The 17,761-nt window shown below is 40.8% G+C and overlaps 1 protein-coding gene across 6 annotated transcripts in view; it reads right to left on the bottom strand.

The window, feature by feature from the left end:
* Positions 1–1,604: 1,604 nt before the first annotated feature.
* Positions 1,605–17,761, bottom strand: part of cdh5 (cadherin 5) — a 40,296-nt gene continuing 24,139 nt past the window's right edge. For all 6 annotated transcript variants that reach the window (XM_052081206.1, XM_052081204.1, XM_052081209.1 and 3 more), the window contains 6 exons: positions 17,142–17,251; positions 16,450–16,552; positions 12,136–12,266; positions 11,940–12,054; positions 7,940–8,072; positions 1,605–5,939 (listed from right to left, as the gene is read on the bottom strand). In XM_052081206.1, the coding sequence (XP_051937166.1) occupies positions 5,546–5,939; positions 7,940–8,072; positions 11,940–12,054; positions 12,136–12,266; positions 16,450–16,552; positions 17,142–17,251 (986 nt within the window). In that variant the 3' untranslated portion in view covers positions 1,605–5,545. The remainder of the gene's footprint in view (positions 5,940–7,939; positions 8,073–11,939; positions 12,055–12,135; positions 12,267–16,449; positions 16,553–17,141; positions 17,252–17,761) is intronic.

The raw sequence follows: 17,761 nt of genomic DNA on the forward strand, positions 1-17,761 counted from the left end.
CCACACAAGACCTTGCAGTAAGTTAATACATTTGAAACATTTCACAGAGTACTAAGAGTGAGACCAAAACTCATGCACACACACACACACACACACACACACACACACACACACACACACACACACACACACACACACACACACACACACACACACACAGCGTCTTATTTGCTTACAGTAACTGAATGCTGTTGAAAAAGTCCAAAGTGTGTCACCAAAGTTCAATTGCCCCCGAGGGATGTTCTTGGGGAAAAAGAAAAGAAAACATAAGTTTTGTGAAGGTAAAAACGACCCTGGGGTGCTTTGTTGCTCACAGGAAGCCAGCCAATCTTGAAGCCTTGTAACGCGATACACTTACAAAACACGTTCCAGACTTTGAAGGAATGACAGGAAATGATCCGATTGGCCAAGAGCAGCCTCTTGCTTGCCAAATAATGAGACCTCAGTTCAATAAATTGTAGATCGGTTCCCTCCCAAAAAATGAGTTTGAGAATACTGTGCAGAACATTTTCCTAAGAACAGTTCCGTTATATTTACCTTTTCAGTACTGTGCATTCAATACAATTGTGTTTGAATCATAGTGACACAACGAAGGATGCCCCTCCCATCTAATTATATATTTTTTAATCAAGCAACGTTTTTTAAAGTTTCAAGCATCACTCACCAGATGAAAAAAATTCAAAAGTTTATTTTTATTGTACATTTACAAAAATGTCAGGTAATAAAAAGTAGTTAGCTGTACACAAACTCACAGTAAAAACAATAATATAATAGAAAAAAAAAAAAAAACTCCAGTATTATTTTTCTTGACAGAATGAAGGCACACAGCTCCTCTATTTACACAACAAAGCATATACAGGGTATATATTTTTTCAAACATTTGTGAAGGCCGTGTGATCACCTTACACTCATCATCACAATTTAATGGGACTTTGTACAAAATGTTAAAATCATTTGTATGGAACAATTAAATCAAATAATGTTACTGTAATTGACGTTTTTTGATGATAACATATTTCTGTTGCTGGGAAGTTAGTTAAGTGGCACTTTTTGTCCAAATTCAAAGTAAATATCAATTTATCGAGATAACGTTTGCACTCGCGTCATACTTCCAGCGACAGATCCTTTTTAAAGCCCTAAAAAAGTGATTGCGTTGAATTCATAATTGACTAAATACAGTATTTTAGAAATAACAAATAAAAACACTACAAGGAGAGGCACATTTTTTGGATGTTTTACATGTGTAGGTCTGCCAGCAACACCAGGTTAATACAAAAAAAGAAGTCATATTTTCAAAAGTAGTGCACACACACACGCACGCTCAAGTTAATTTTTGTATGTCACCCTGAGACAATGACTCAATTGAAACATATTCAACATTTTAGCCAAAATCACAATGACACGATTGTAAAAAAAACAAAACAAAAAAATGATATACCTTAAAATAAACACTTGCCAATAATTTCAATGCTATGCAGGCTTGCAATATCAGTTGCCGTGACAACCTCCAGAGACGACTTTAATGGTCAGTAACACTCGAGAAGTGAAGATGTGTAAACGTGTCAGAGAATAATGGAAAAAAAACATTTGATTGTGTGCTTCACTTGTCTTGTTTTTTTTTTTTTCCTTTTTCTTTGCACATTTTGTTCTGTGCCCGCGAGAGAAAATGGCTGGCCAATTTGTCCGTCTACACTTGCCTCTTTTGTGCTTAAATTGGTTGAAAAACAAATCGTTTCATCACCCCAGGTGAAAGCACACAAAGTTCCATGCGGTACATTTTCCAGAAAACTCAACATTTGGCCAATTTTTTTCAAAAATGAATACCCTAATGGGAGATGCGCATAACAGGCAAAATGAATCCCTTACTCGCTTGTCAGTGGCCACCTTTTGTTAGCAATCAAATAACGACTTTTAATTTTGCTTTTAAGTCTTAGCACGATTATGCTCTACAATCGTTAATTCTCTTTGTTGTATTTATTGCTGTTCTGTGTGTAAAGTAGCAGTTGTTTAAAGGTTTATAATTGTCATAACAGCAACTTTAATTTCTTTTTCCCGTCTATGGAATTTGGCATTTGTTAGCGATTAGGCTAGCAGACATTGGTTTGTTGAAATCATATGGTTTGGTTGAACATTTTGGTGTTGAAATGGACAATGTTTCATTCTCTTGTTGCATGTGTTGCTGCTCCGTGTGTACAAAGTAGCAGTTGTTTGAAGGTTTCAAATTGTCATGACATCCATGCTAAGTTTAATTTATACGCCGTTTCGCATTATATTTTAGCAACAAGCTAGCGGACTCCATTTGATGATATCTTCTTTGATATTTCCAATAGTGAACCATTTCTCCGTTTTTGTTTTTTATTTCATCTTCGCAACTCTTTTATGTCTCTCTAGTTGCTCTCCATGTATGATCATCTTTGATAAGCCTCGCGAGATGCCGCTGTTTTGTTGAGCAACAGAATTCAAACATGCCCAGAGGTGAAATCACCTGGAAACTTGTGTATATATGCGATATTGGGTTTTTGTTTGTTTGGCAGCGATATTGGGTTTTTGTCTTTGTCTTTCAAAGTATTTTAAAAATCATGTTTTCCACAATCTTTCTCTATATGGATATTCAAATAAAGCTGCCTTTACTTGCCTTGCTTTCAAGAACAAACTATGAGAGGCATTTACTCGAGCGAGGCGTTTATTTACATGGATAACGTTTCCAGTGAATCCTTTGAGAATTAGGAGAAATTCAAGAGTAATCGGCATCACATTCTTTAAATGTTTATAACTGTCAAGAGATGCCACATCATTGCAGCAAAGCACTACATAAAGCTACTCAATTGACTTCAACATGGTTCTTCGGCACCAAGAGGTCACAAGATAGCGCCAAAATCAAAGTTTTAATAGAGGAATCGTCATAATGTGAGGAACTAGGGTATGCATTTTTTTACTTTGTCAGATCAGTTTCTCTGTGAGGGATTATAGAGAACTGTGAAATTCTGCAACATTGTTAGCATAAGTATAACTATAAATGATAAGAATTGTGATTCTGAAGGTTTCAAACTGCGTGGTGATGATTGCAAATTTTTTAAATGGCCTCATTGTTCTCGTCTTGTTCTTTCTTAACGTTCAGTCTCTTCCTCCCCAAGACTGTTTATCAAGCCCACTGAACAATGTGACAATGTGTGGGACAGACGGGGGAGATAACACTCCCCGCCCTACCTCAAACCCTCCCCCAGATGGACAGGAAGTTGATTTTAGTTCTGTTTAGCGTAGCACTGGTTAGAGGGAGGTTGGAAGGAAGACCAAGTTCACACGTGAATGCCGACGGGAAAACGCAAAAGTGACTTCCGAGTATTGTGATAGCAGCCTTCCAAGCAAGAACAGCAGTAAACAAAAAGACACTATTCACATTTGAGCATAGACCTCCACCAATAGCTAAAGACAACCTCCTTCGATATACTGTATTGTCTAACTCTATAACATATATAAATCGCACTGGTCTATGAGTGCCTTTTCCAGAAATTACTTTCTTCTTATTAATGATTGCTTAAAATGAGTGAAACGTTTGACCTTGTTTCATTTTACTTCAGTTAAGCTTCTGTTATTTGGATTTACTCACTCCATGGGTGCCTAAATCTGAATCTATAACGTCAAACCTTCTCAATTCAAAGTTTTTTCGATCAGTCCACGCCATTCAGATGTTGTCTTTTTTTTTTTTTTTTAATGGATGTGCTTCCACCAGCTGCCAGTAGCCAGAGGGATGAGAGGTTAAAGTAGTTGAAGCGCCTCGTAGCTGGCCTCTGAGAGTTGCGCTTTCCTCACCAAACAATGAGCGTGATGACGGATGGTGTAAAAAAAAAAAAAAAGCACGGGAAAGACCTGTCCTAAATTGCGCTGGACTATTTCCTGTCACTCGAGTTCAACCATTTTTTTTTCACTCTTCTTGCAGTGACAAACTAGCAAAATGAACCAACTGAGGAAAATGAGCCACGTTTTACTGACATCAAAAATGTACGTGTAGGTTTAACTTTTATTTGAGCTAAAACTTTTCTGGTGTGTTTTTAAACTACAAACTCCAAAAGTGAAAATCCTTTGGCAAAATGAGTAAAACACCAGGCCAAACTCTTTAACTTGTATTTGGTTACCTGCTCCACATTTGCATTCACAAATTCGCCTATCCTCAGAATGTTTTTGTGGGGGTTAGGGCGGGGGGACTTCATCATCATCATTGTATGCAATAACAGTTTTACTTAAGCGCAATCTGAGGGCATCTTGGTGCCACTGAACTATGTTGAAGTGAGTGAAATTCTTCATTTAGACAAAAGTAGTCCTTTGTGACTGTCTTGTGGCATATATAGACAATAACAAACCCTTACTATATTTCTCTGTGTATGGATTGCATTTCAAGACCTCTCCACAACTCACTGTGATCCAGTATGAAAGCTATCTTCGATAGCGTCAATCAAAACTCGGCATGATTATCTTGATGTGAAACTTTTCTGTTGTATGCCCCTAAATAGTGCTGATATCCCAAATAAAGTGGATGTTTTTGTAATGTAAAAAATCTTTTTAGTTTGCTTTTGTGTATAAAGTCCAGAAAATCCATGATTTCAAAAAACCCATGGAAGCAATAGAAAAATGCAGACCAACCTCTGAACATTCCAATATTCTTTACGTGTCTTTCTTTTTTGTCGCCAGGATTTAACACTGTTCTTGTGACATAAATTATACTAAAGAGCTGGTGCAACTTTTATTAGGCACACCTGCATGATCCCGTACAAAAGCTACCTCTGATAGCTTCGATCAAAGCTGCGCATGATTGTCTTCATATTGGGTTCCAGTAGATTGCACTGGCATCCCTAGTAAAGTAGACATTTTGTGTGGGTGTACTGTATCGATGTGGATGAGTGCACGTATACGAAAAGACAAAAAGTACAACATTAAAAAAAAAGAGAGCGCGCCGAATAAACACGCTCAGATGTCAAATCTAATTGGCTCTAATTGCGTCCTTATATCGCAATTTTGTGCTCATACGGCCACTCCCCCTCGTGGGACATCCTTCACTTCGATTGTATGAGAAGGATGAAAATGTGACTCGCCAAGTTCTGTGTCCAGAAACAAAAAGTTGGCTGCTGTTCCCATTCCTGCTCAAGTGTGTTGTTTTGTTGGTGTTTTTATGGCTGTTGTTGTTGAAAATAAACAGTGGGCGCCAGGGTACTTCCGGGTGGCAGAAAAGCGATTGATTACCTCTGATGTAAACTGAAACTAACACTCACAGTGTTATGTAAAATGTTGGGTTGGGTTGTTTTTGACTAATTTAGGAAATTGGCTAGCCTGCCAACTAATGGTAGCTCTACGGCTCACTCTCGATTATACCATCACGCAAAAAGTCTGTCTCATTCGACAGAGCCACAGAAAAGTCAATTCATTTGCCAATTTCTTTAGGATCATGTTCATGATGCCTACATTTCCTTGGTTTCCTTGGTTTACTTGTGGTGCCATCTGAGATTTTGCTACCCAGAAGTACATAGGGCGTCATGATGAAAAGGTCAACCAACTAGTGGTAGTAGTCCAAATCGTCCACACCGTACAGCTCAGCCAGGGTCCTGAACCTGGGGCCCCAGTCGCTCAGGAAGTCGTAGTCAGAGTCTGAGCCGCCACTGGAAGAACTTCCCAGGGAGCTGAGGCTCCCCGCTATGGACTCAGGCCCCTCATAGCCATAGATGTGCAGCGTGTCGTACGGGAAGCCTTCACGGTCGTAGTCCGCATCGTGTTTCTTCATCTCAATCATAGCAGCCATGTCGCCCTTGCCGGCGGAGGCGGGCTGCACTTGGTGCTGGTGTGGCTGGGACTTCTGGACCATAGCGTAGAGAGACGGGTGGGGGAGGCAATCTGGGTGGCGAAGGAGGGAGCCGTCGTGAAATGCTGACGTCAGGATGGAGACGTCATACCTGAAGGAGGGAGGAATAATGCATGATAGTATTCTAGGGGTCTAGCGGGAAACAACTAAATCAAAATCTAACAAGGTTTGAATTGGGCGCATATTGCAGTTGTTATTTACTGTAAAATTAATAGTGAGTAAAAGCCTAAAAGAGGACATATCCTTTGAAAAGTGGCGATTCGGTCGATGAATTAAAACCACACAATAGTTAAGATTAAAAAATACTGTATGCTTGCAAAATTTATTAATTGAATTGACTTTTCACTGGCCTGAAAACTGGAAATCCAGGAATCATCTGATTTTAACACATTAGTTAAAATTGGAAAATACACTTTCAAATATTTGTTTTCATCTGGTCACACATACGAAAAAAATAGTGGTTGTGTTAAGTGAAGTACCTTTTTAAAAGTGGACAGACCCTGAGAAATGTGGACTTCTTGTCATTTCGGTGAAACAATCAAAGCTTAATGGGAGATAGGACGACATTTTGACAGTCCAAAATGTTGTAATGTCCAGGGAATACAAGACTCTGGACTTACTTAAAAGCAATCAACAGTTCCCCGCTAAAATTAACAAATATGGTCATTAATATATCTTTGTTGGTACCAAAAACAACATAACGGTAAAAGGGTTCATCTGGTCACACGGGTTAAACAGCCACACAGGTAAAAACAATCAAAATGCTGCACAATGACTGAAAGGCCACCCAATGACAGCCTTGGAAACAAACTGAACATAATTGGCCAATTAGGATGGTGACAGTGATGCTATTTGAACATTAAACATGAGCGATGCATTCAGCAGGCGCCTTTTAATAGGCTTCACATTAGATTGGATTCAGATTACATAAAATTTAAATGATTCCTTTCAGATAAACTAGGTCAGTTAATGATAGGACGCGGCAGAGGGAATAAATATTGCAAACGGAGGAGGATTAATATGCCATGTGGCTTTTCTTCAAGTACACTGTGTCTCGCATGACTAAGTCAGCAAATAAATATTGATACACATAAAAAAGTGGCGTCAAAGATCGCAAAAAATGGCAATACGCTTTTAACCCTTACATACCGTTTGGGTCAAATGTACTCTGTTTTGATATTTGATGGCAAAAAAAACATCTTATATAAGACTCTTTTACCCTGAAATTTGATATATTCTTCTAAAGTTTCTCAAAATATACAAATAAAATGACAAATAATTCTCAAATGTCTTGCATGTGCAGGTACTAAGTCCCCAGAACTGTCTCTGTTTATGTAAAATATAAAACACACATTATTACTCAGGTTTATCGGGACCGTTTTCAGAATAATGCATGTATCGGGAAAAGTCATTGTTTACATGACACCAGGTTGCATTAGCGCTGGCATTGGTGCTAACGGTGCTGTTCAGCATTGGTGTGCAACGCATGTACCAACACACTGAAATAATCTTTTATTCATTTATTTTGCACAGATTATGTTTTGTGGTACAGTGACCAATTCAACCCCTCTCCTCAAAGAGTTTGTAATCGTAGATGCCACCAGATAGTGGCAAGGGATTATGTTTGTCTAAATGAATCTCCTCAACTCACTTCAGATCGTCCTTGGCACCAGGATCAGTTGACACCAAAGCAGTAGTGCTAATTGTTTTTCCCAAGTGAGTTCTTCAGAGAATAATCAAGAATTGGTTCCAAAAAAAGATAAAAAATCTGTCAATGGGTAAATTTGTGGATGCCGATCCGTGAGTATGCTGGTATTCACTGTATTAGTAAATATCACGAGAATGGAACGATCTGAAATCAAATAGGTTGTAGTGCTGACATCATTCTTCAGGAACCAGGAAGTAGAATGCTAACAAAGCAACTACGCACACAAGCGCTATCATTTTCCCACTTTTGCTCAGCTTCGGTATCTTCCATATCTTCTGATCTCAAGAAATGCACTGATTCTTACACCTGGGTTACCTTTTAGTCAAAATGATTTGCTATTATGAATTCTATTTTGTCAGAAGTACGTTTTTGTGTCCACATACCCGTTGGTGTCCATTTCGCCACCGCCCTCCTCGTCGTAGGTGACAAGTTGCTCGTGGATCTCGCCACTATTCTTCATGCCGGCCAGCGAATCTTTATGGTAGCGCTTCTTCATCACGAATAGGATAACGATCACTGCAAGACAAAGACACGCTTTTTCAGTTTCTGGGAGAAGAAACCAACCGCATCATTCTTGGAACCCGAGGAAAAGTTGTCCCCACAATTTTTAGATGTTTGACAGACAGGCGCGATTAGCGAGTGCGTGAAAACTCTGGCTGGCAAGATTAAAGCGGTCAGCCAAGCCTTTTCTGTGAAGATGTGGGGAAATTAGGGCAGGAATGAGAATGGGGCCATGATGGAAGCGAGCAAGAAGGAAGAGGAAAAAAGGGTGGTTCGTTAACGAGGGAGTGAGCCTGGAAAACAGACGGGAAAATGAGCAGCCGAATGGTTTTACGTCTGCAAAGTTTGCCTCCAGCACGAATAGCTCTAAAAACGCACAGCGACGATTCGGCAAGGACGGGAAGACGGATGGATGGAATATCAATGAGGAAGAGGTGGGAAGGAAGAGGGAATGGAGGGGAAATTAAGTTATGGAAGCATGCTCAGTGTTCAGGACAGAAATCAAGAAAAAAAACACGAGGTGAATATGAAGGAAAGAAATCAGAGGAGAAGGAGGAGGGGAGTGAAGGATACAAGAAAACAAAAGTGCAAACGTGGGAAGAAATGAATAAAATGCAAGAGGAGGGACAAAGCAAAGGACAAACATGAAGTCGGGCATGAAGTGAAGAACAAATGGCGTCAGAAGGCGGGAGGAGGTGAAGGACGAAAAGCAAAGTGAAGGCAGTAAGTGAAGGAAAAAAGCAAGAAAAGGCACAGAAGAAGGAAGGAAGTGAAGGACAAAGAGCAATGAAGGCCAGTAGGGAAGATTGGTGAAGCAGGATGACAGAAAGGGAAATGAAGAAAAGGAAGACAGGAGTAACTAAATACCAATTAAAAAGGGGATGGAAGGAATGAGGAGGGAAGTAAAAGGAAGGTACAAGTAGTACAGGACATAAAGCAAAAAAAGCAAAATGGTGGGGAAAAGAGAAGGTAATGTGTCAGGAGGCAGGGTGTAAAGCCACGAGGAGAAAGAGGAAGGTGAAGTGGTGAAAACAAAGTGCAAGAAGGCACAGAAGGAGAAGGCAGTAAGTGAAGGACAAACGGTAAGAGAAAAAGACAAGGGGGGAATTGAAGGAAAGAACCACGGAACGGCAGAGGAGAAAAAGCAGAGTACAGATGAAGGAAATTATGGACACAGTGTTGCAAGAAAAAAAATCTGGGGAAAATGGAGAGCAAAACAATACAAATACGGTAGTTTCTTCTTTTTGTTGCGGCAAAAATTTGACTTCATAAAGGAAGGATGGATGGATGTAAAGGGCAAAGCAAGAAAGGGAGGAACAGGCAGTGAAGGACACAAATGGGGAAAAAGAGGACACGTCTGATATTAGATTACGGCCACGTGTTCTGGGGTCCTGATTTGAACTCCTCTCTCTTTGGACGTTCGACATTAGCTTTGCCTTTTAGCGCCGGGCGAGCGTGCCTTATTCCAATATGCTTGGGAAAGCAACAGATTAATCTTTTACAACACATGCTCCGCACTTTATTAAGTCTGACAGATAGCCGACTCAGAAGAAGAAAAAGGGGAAGAAAGACGAACAAACCAGTGAGAAAATGTTCTTTTTTTCTCTCTCTCTTCTCAGGGGGGTCAAATGCGACTTGTGGAGAGCTAATGCTACGTCGCTAAATTGCTTCAGGGCGCGGCAGATAATGACAAGAGCGTTAAATAGTTAATCTGGCCTGTGGTGAGAGAGTTTGATAAAGAGAAGGCGACCCAGTGGGACTCGAGAAGAAAAAGAAGAAGTGGAGCATATTAATAGTTCATCCACTTAATGTTTGCCGCTGTTTGATAAGCAGACGGCACCTAAAGTGCTGATAAACTCTTCATTAACGCTGCTATTCTTCGCACACTTTTCCCACAATTTTCTCTTTCATTCCATCTCGCATCTCTTCTTTAGAAGACCCCAAGATCATAAGCCAACAAAATCTCAGCCACGTTTGCCTATCTTTTTTTTCTTTTTTTTTTGTGTGTGTGTCATCATTCATAACAATCATATTTTGACAAAGTAAGGAGCAGACAGTGCAGATATATATTCAGGTCAATCTTCAGGGAAAATAAATACTCGGTTTGATCCCTGACAAAATAAATTTAAGTACGGCAACAAAGTACCGGTATTTGTACTCCCCCACCAACATCCCGCGCCATGACTAGTGTGTTGATTGAGCCGAAGTACAAGACGGAACGGCAAGGAGGGGGGGCGAAGGTATCAAAGAGAATAGCAGCGCGTTGGAAACCGCAGGCGTTGTTTTCCGCGTCTGTCTCTGCATTATTCATTAAACCAACAACACCGGGAGGCGGGTAAGTTTTACCGCATGAAATGTCGATGGCAAAGAAAGGGGCGAGAACATGACATGGGGTTGAAGTCGAGGCTAATTTAAGGATTGTTAGGTTTCACAGCCACTGTGTGAAAGGGGGACAGCGAGTAAGCCAAGGTGAAATACCATATATTGATACCCTTAGATTCTTTCCCGCAGTCCATTTTCCGTCTTTTCTCTATATCTGTCTTTGTAGATACTACCAGCGGCAAGACTAGTATTGATCTGGAAATTTTAGAGAACCTTTGTGTAAAAGGGGCTTTTGATATATTTCAGAAGCAGCAACATTCAACCAGTCGCCTGTTCTGTGTGAAAGTCTTAGAAAAGTGAAAGTCTAACAAATTTTCTGCCTTTGTAAGAATAGATACAGTATCGGTATGAGAGGTGTAACAGAGACTTGATGGTGACTGTGTGAAAGGCAATCTCAGAAAGCTGGGACAGCCAATCTACTTTTCTTCCACTACTGTTGTGTTGAAAGCAACTCTCACTGTATTTTTTGGGCCAATTTACTGGAAACATGGTGTGAAAGGCACTCCCTATTTTCTGACCTTATCCAGGGTCTGTGTGAAAGGCAAGTGGTACACGCAACAATGACTTCTCCCACCTTACTGGTTTGGAAGCACCTCACAAGTCGGGAAATTCTTGAGTTAACTTGTTTCCCCTTCTAGCCCCTTTGACACCGCCTATTTTATGTGTTTTCCTTCATTGTTTTTAACTGAGAGCATGTGATATTTAACACTTACTTCTCCTGGCTCGTCATGTTGAAAACTGTCGTTGTCTGACAAGCTTCAGGAAAGGGGCTACCTTCCTTGTCTCAGTTGTGTGAAAGGCATTGAACTAAAATAGTGGATGAAAGTCATTCATTCATTCATTCATCTTCCGAGCCGCTAGATCTTCACTAGGGTCGCGGGGGGTGCTGGAGCCTATCCCAGCTGTCTTCGGGCAGTAGGCGGGGGACACCCTGAATCGGTTGCCAGCCAATCGCAGGGCACACAGAAACGAACAACCATTCGCACTCACACTCACACCTAGGGACAATTTAGAGTGTTCAATCAGCCTGCCACGCATGTTTTTGGAATGTGTGAGGAAACCGGAGCACCCGGAGAAAACCCACGCAGGCCCGGGGAGAACATGCAAACTCCACACAGGGGGCCTCCCTGGAGCTGGAATCGAACCCGGTACCTCTGCACTGTGAAGCCGACGTGCTAACCACTGGACTACCGGGCCGCCCTGGATGAAAGTCAAGCATCAAATTTTCCAACTTCTTGGATAATACCCAAGTGGCTTGGTGGCTGGGTGCACAAAAACAGATTGTGTAAAGCCGGGACTGGGGTATGAAGTTAAACACCCGAGATTCACTCGTGTTGCAAAGCAATTTTCTTCTTATTATTTTATGTATTTTTCCCACGTCGCTGCTCTGTTGGCGCAACTAGTGGTATGCTAGCTCCCTCTAGTGGTGCACAAAAGAATCCCTTCCCAGTAAATTATGTTGTTGTTTGTTTGTTTTTTTCCCCAGTTTTTAGAACTGACCCAGTATGGTGAGTATGCAAAGCAAAATAGCGATGAGAACGTGGACGCTCACTCCCATCTTCTGAGCCACGGCCTTGCACTGCGTCGGGATGCGTCTGGCGTCGCAGCGGCACGCCTACAAAATGCGGCATAATGTAAATTTAGGGAATCGCCGGGTTCGATTTTTTTTGTGATTCACAGACACAAAAATACAGACCTTGATGGCCAGTTTGGTGATGCTGGTCTGGATGGGTCGTCCTCCATCGCTGATGCTCACATCCACGCTGTAATCGGTGGGATCGTCCAGGTTGAACGGTCCCTGGTTCACCAGGACGTATGCGGTGTTGTCTGAACACAAGCAGACGACAAGAATTTGTTACTTCCTGCCACGGTCAACCGGTAACCTTTTAGAATTAAAACAAAAACAACCAAGCCAAGCATCCAACGTAAAACATTTGTCTAACAATGAAGCCATTCGTCAAGTAGTCAAAGCTTCCTGCTCAGCATCCCGTTTTTCCATTCCATTGCTGACAAAGACAGGAAAACAGGAGCCTCGCCTTCTCCAAAGGGGTGTTCACACGGCAACTTTTGCTCTGGTGCAGCGCCGGGGCTGCCCCAGTAGAGCGTTTACACGTACAAAGTTACACCGGTGTAACCCCTGAAAACGGCTTGAACCGGAGGAAATTTAACCCTGCTCAAGGGTGTGGTTTAAAAATTTGCTCCGGAGTAAATGCTTGTTTGCGGTCGATCGCGAGAGGTTGGGTGATCGAAAACTAGATCTTCCGTCAAAAAAGGTTGGGCACCCCTGCTCTAGAGGATGCACTGCAGGGGGAAAAAAAACAACCTTATTGTGTATTTGTCGCCAACTTAGTAATTTTGATAGTAAGCTAGTATAGATATATACATCATGTGTTGCCTTCATTATAATGCTTATGTGAGGCTTTTCATTTTTTGCGGCTCCAGGCATATTTGTTTTTTGTTTTGTTTTTTTTTTCAATATGGCTCTTTCAACATTTTGGGTTGCCGACCCCTGCCCTAGAACATACGGCGAGCGCATGGAGAAGGAGCAGTCGGTAAAGGTTAGGAGAAGTCGTACCATGCTTTAGCACGGTCTGATTCCTGTGACTAGTGTGAGCACTCTGACTCCGAGCAATCCATCAAGTCATGAAAGTTGCAATAATGCAGTGTTGTGCATCTCAAACTAGCTGTCCCTCGCCACTCACAACACACTTCCGAACACAACACAATACATCCCACTAGACGGCCTCCATTTTATGTTGTTACTGTCCAATGAAAAAACATGTAGAGTCTCGAAGGGTGTGTCAATAAAAGATCTAAACATCTTCTGTCCTGGACCGTCCCCTCTCGCTCGTCTTTGTTTGACTGGAAAGTCTCTGTGGTCTCCCTTGATGGAGCTTTTCTTCACTCTCTTTGTTGAACCTCATTATCCCGACTCGTCGCACTTATGTGTTTGCTTGGCCGTCTAATGCAGAGAAATCCATGTCGGCGCCATTGGTTGTCACTTCCCTCGCCATCAGAGAAAGTGACATGAGATGGAGAGGGGTGGTGTTGCTTTTGAGGGGTTAGGTGGCAACTCAGACCGGGGCGAGGTGGTGAAAGCCGCCTTGTACTGCATGAATATTTGACAGCACCGTCACTTCGCAGCTCTTGTGTGTGTAAAGCGAGTGTTAAGTGGTGCGAGGAGACGACGCATGACATGTGAAATGCACTCATCGCTCATGTTGCTGCTTCCCCCGTGTCTATAAATCCAACCATCCTCTGTAACATCTTTTGAAAATGTCTGGAAGGGACTTTATTTTTTGCCTGACATTGTCGATGTCCTTCTCACTCATTTTGTATGCACCTCCATAGTTTCAATGAAGAGATTTTAATTTGCTCCTCCTTTTACATTTCCTGACCAATTAAACCATTCAAGCATATTCATTTCATTCCGAACATTTGGGGAAGGGGGGCTATTTTCCATATTACTATAATTCTCACTTTCCCAAAAGTCACGCTTGATAAAATTTAGACACTTTTCACAATAAAATTCTCAAAACGAGATGTTTTACACATTCGGCACACCGTTCCATATTTCTTGATCGATTCAAACTATTCAAACTTCAAACTGTTTCATTCATTTGGGACATCTTGCAAGTTATATTTATTCTGCAGACTACCAAAATTTCATAATAAAATTGCCCCCAATTACGAAATATTTTATGTTTACCTTCCTCCACATTTCTTGTCTCATTCAAACCATTCCAACTTTGAAATATTCGCCTCATTCAGAACCAATTTCGGCAATCCAATAAGAGAAGGTCAGGCGGCTTGATTTAAATAGCACTATTCATACACAAGGCAACTCTTTGCAACCATTTGCAAACACAAAAGTAAATGACATTCACAAGCAAAGCAAAAAATAAAATAAAAAATCCACACTTTTCACGATATAATCCCCACATTTTTACCAAATTCTCCTTCCATGTTTCTCAAACAATTTATTCTTAAAACTCTTCAGGTCATGAACAACCATTTCCATTATGCAAATTAGCACATTTTCAGCTGCCAGTTCGGAGGTATTTTACATATGTAACTCTTCCTTGAACATTTCTTGACCAAGTCTCAAATTCATCAATTAAAAAAAAAATCTATTCATTTCATATATCTGGGAGGAACTCTGCCTTTTGTCTGATCTTTTCTAATTCCTTCTCCTTCCGTTTTATGGCCTTCACCTTCTACAGCTGTTTGCTCAACATTTATTGAGCCAAATGAGTGAAACATTCTAACTCTATTGAAAGTCTGCTAGCTTAATGCCATCATCTACCGCAATGCATCTTAAAATGAGCAAATGATGTTGTTCACCTCCTTGCGTGTGCGTTTGTAAATTATTTAATTATATTTTTTAAGATGAACATGTTTCAGCGTGTTAAGCCTTGGTGGAGGTCTGCTGAGTGCCATTGTCATGATTATTCATCATCTCTCCTAATTCTCATCCCCCCCCCCCCCCGGCATCCTTTCATCTTATTCCTCCAAATCATCTTCATCTGTCGACCCTCCATCATCGGTACGGCATGTGGCCCCCCACCTCGGGCACCAGCGCATAGGAAATAGATGAGGCCCCTTCCTGTTTATCTTTCTGCCGTGCGGCGTGTTATTTCAGGTTAGACGCGGATTAAACGGCAACGCTTCACCTGAAACCAGCAGCTTTCATCTCTGCGCACCTTTTAATACTTGACCTTTCATGTCCAAAGATAGAGATCTGATGCAACTAGGAATCAAGTGTTGCAATTAGCTTAGCTGGACACCCATTTCTCAACCACATGGTGGGAGGATCAGCATTCATGTTCAGGCTTGGCGTTTTTATGTTTCATAGTGGTTTAGAAAATGGATGACATCATCTGTTCTGAAGTTATTGTGTGAATGCTGAAGTGGAAGTCTTCCATTCCAAATTCAAACCATTCAGCTCATTCACAGCACTATTGGGAAATATTTTCAACGTTCAGGCTATTCCCACAAGCCCCATCATTCCACATGTTTCACATCGAGATTCCTAGATTCTCACATGAAACAAACTAAAAGGTGTGTACACATTTGCCTCCTTCTTCCACATTCCTTGGCCAGTTCAACCTATTCATACTTCAAAATATCATCTTGGGGACTACTTTCTGCTTTTCAGCAATTCTCTCACTCCCCAGATTCCACACTTTTCACAAAAGAAAATAATTCCCAAAGTCTCTCAATAAAAATCACGTATTTCTTTACCGATTCAAATCATCCCAACATCACGTCTCACATAACACAAATTAATTCCACAGCATTTCAGTTCAGCATCAACTCTTTAGCATCCACACACAAGTTCTGCGCAAATGACATTCTCTAGTTATAATTTGATGTTCAACAGCAAAGCCTGATCTTCACAACACTCAATACTTGCGATGAAAACATGCTTCTCAATTTAACATCACCCGTCTGTCTGTAAAGTATGGAATTTGAAAGAGATTCAACAGGTCTTCCACGAGAAGACGGTTACCACATAACAACTGCCATTTTTGGACCGACATTTCCCATTGATGTGAGAATCTGATATTTCACTGCGAATATCCAATTTTTCCGCCAGATGATGCGTCACAACTGCGATTTAATGTCACCCATTTGTTAGCTATTTGTGGTTGAAATTTGGTGCAAAATTCCCTGGGAAGAATTTGTTCTTGGACAATTTCCGGAAATGGGCCAAATCCACCCCCGGCACCTTCGAACAATCAAAATGGCTGACTATCTGTGCGTTCAATAACAAAGGTTCTATTTTGATCTTCGTGGGTGCTGCCATGATGAAAATGCATTTTGTGTGAATTGGACAAGTAAAATGTCACTCTAAATTTAGATTGGTACCAATCCTAATGCAGTATGTTGACTAACCGTGTTGCCAATCTGTACACTATTTGCTGCCTCCAGCTCCAGACAGTACCAAAGACAGGCTTCAAAGCCCTCAAGTGGGCACGAGAAACAAAGAAGACCAACGACAACTTACTGCCAAAATCTCTGATGGAGAAATTAGAGCTGGGAGAAGCCAGAATAAAGGTGAATGAGGCTGGCTGGTCGTCCTTATCGGTAGCCCTCAGCGTCCCAATGACCTGAGGGAACAAAACCGTGCAATTTGTCAAAACAAGAAACTTGTGTGTATGACCACTGGCTAATCGTACCCGTGGCAACTTGCACAGACAGCTAAGACAAGAGCTATATAAAAAATTCAAAAAAAATCTTGCAGCAAAAATGTAAACACAACTAGAAAAATAAATATCGAATGTGAAACCGACAAACATTACAACAATATTAAATAAAAATAAATGGGGAAAATAATACAAACTGTTTGATAAAAAATTACTGATATAAAATAAACAAATATACAAATATTAGGTAAAAATACATATTAAAAAAGTACAAACATGAATCCAAAAGTATTAGAAAATTATAAAAAGTATAAAGCAGAAATAAAAACATGTGAAAAGTCTCCCCAATTGCATCAAATGACGCAAAACGAAAGCAGCTAGCGCACCACTTTGCTTCCAAAACCTCATAATGTCATATGATCTGTACAACTCAATTAAAAGAAAAACAATATCTAAAGTGCCCTTTAACAGCAAATAAAGTTCAGATGTTCAAGTGGAATTACAGGTGGTCAAAGTGTTGAAATTATTCAAATTGAGCAGAAACACAACTTACTGTGTTCACGCCATCGTTCTCGCACACGAAGATGTCGTCCACATCCAGTTCGGGCTTGTTGTCGTTGACGTCCTCCACGACGATGTTGACTTTGACAAATGACTCCAAACCTGCAATCAACCATCAAACAATCACTGAGCACCACATTGAGCTGCCTGCAGGCGTTGCTTTTGACTGCGCTGCTGACTGAAAAGAAATCAACTGCGGTCTGTGTAAAGTAATCCCGTGACGATCGCACAAAGGCATCACGATGTGTCACACGGCTTTCAGATCGATTTTTCTTGACTGGTTTTCAAGATGTCTGTTTGCATTGACAAGAAAATAAATAACAATTTTTAGGGGATTTTGACAATTCAGACCTTGGCGCCAGTTACATTTCATTTCATTCATTCATTCATTTCATTTACTTAGCAATAGGAAGTTTAGTCGGCATGTCAATAGTATTATAGGAAAATCAAGACGGATGTGTGTATATCAATTTCTTGATGTCCGTATATAAAGTCAAAATTAGAGAGGCCTTAAGAAAGGGATACGAGAAAATACGTTATACTTCTTCCTCCTGCTTTTTGTACAACTTAACGTTATTTAGATTTTATTTTACTGTCATTTAATTTTGTCGA

This window comes from Hippocampus zosterae, chromosome 11, assembly GCF_025434085.1.
Source record: "Hippocampus zosterae strain Florida chromosome 11, ASM2543408v3, whole genome shotgun sequence".
NCBI classification, from domain to species: Eukaryota; Metazoa; Chordata; class Actinopteri; order Syngnathiformes; family Syngnathidae; genus Hippocampus; species Hippocampus zosterae.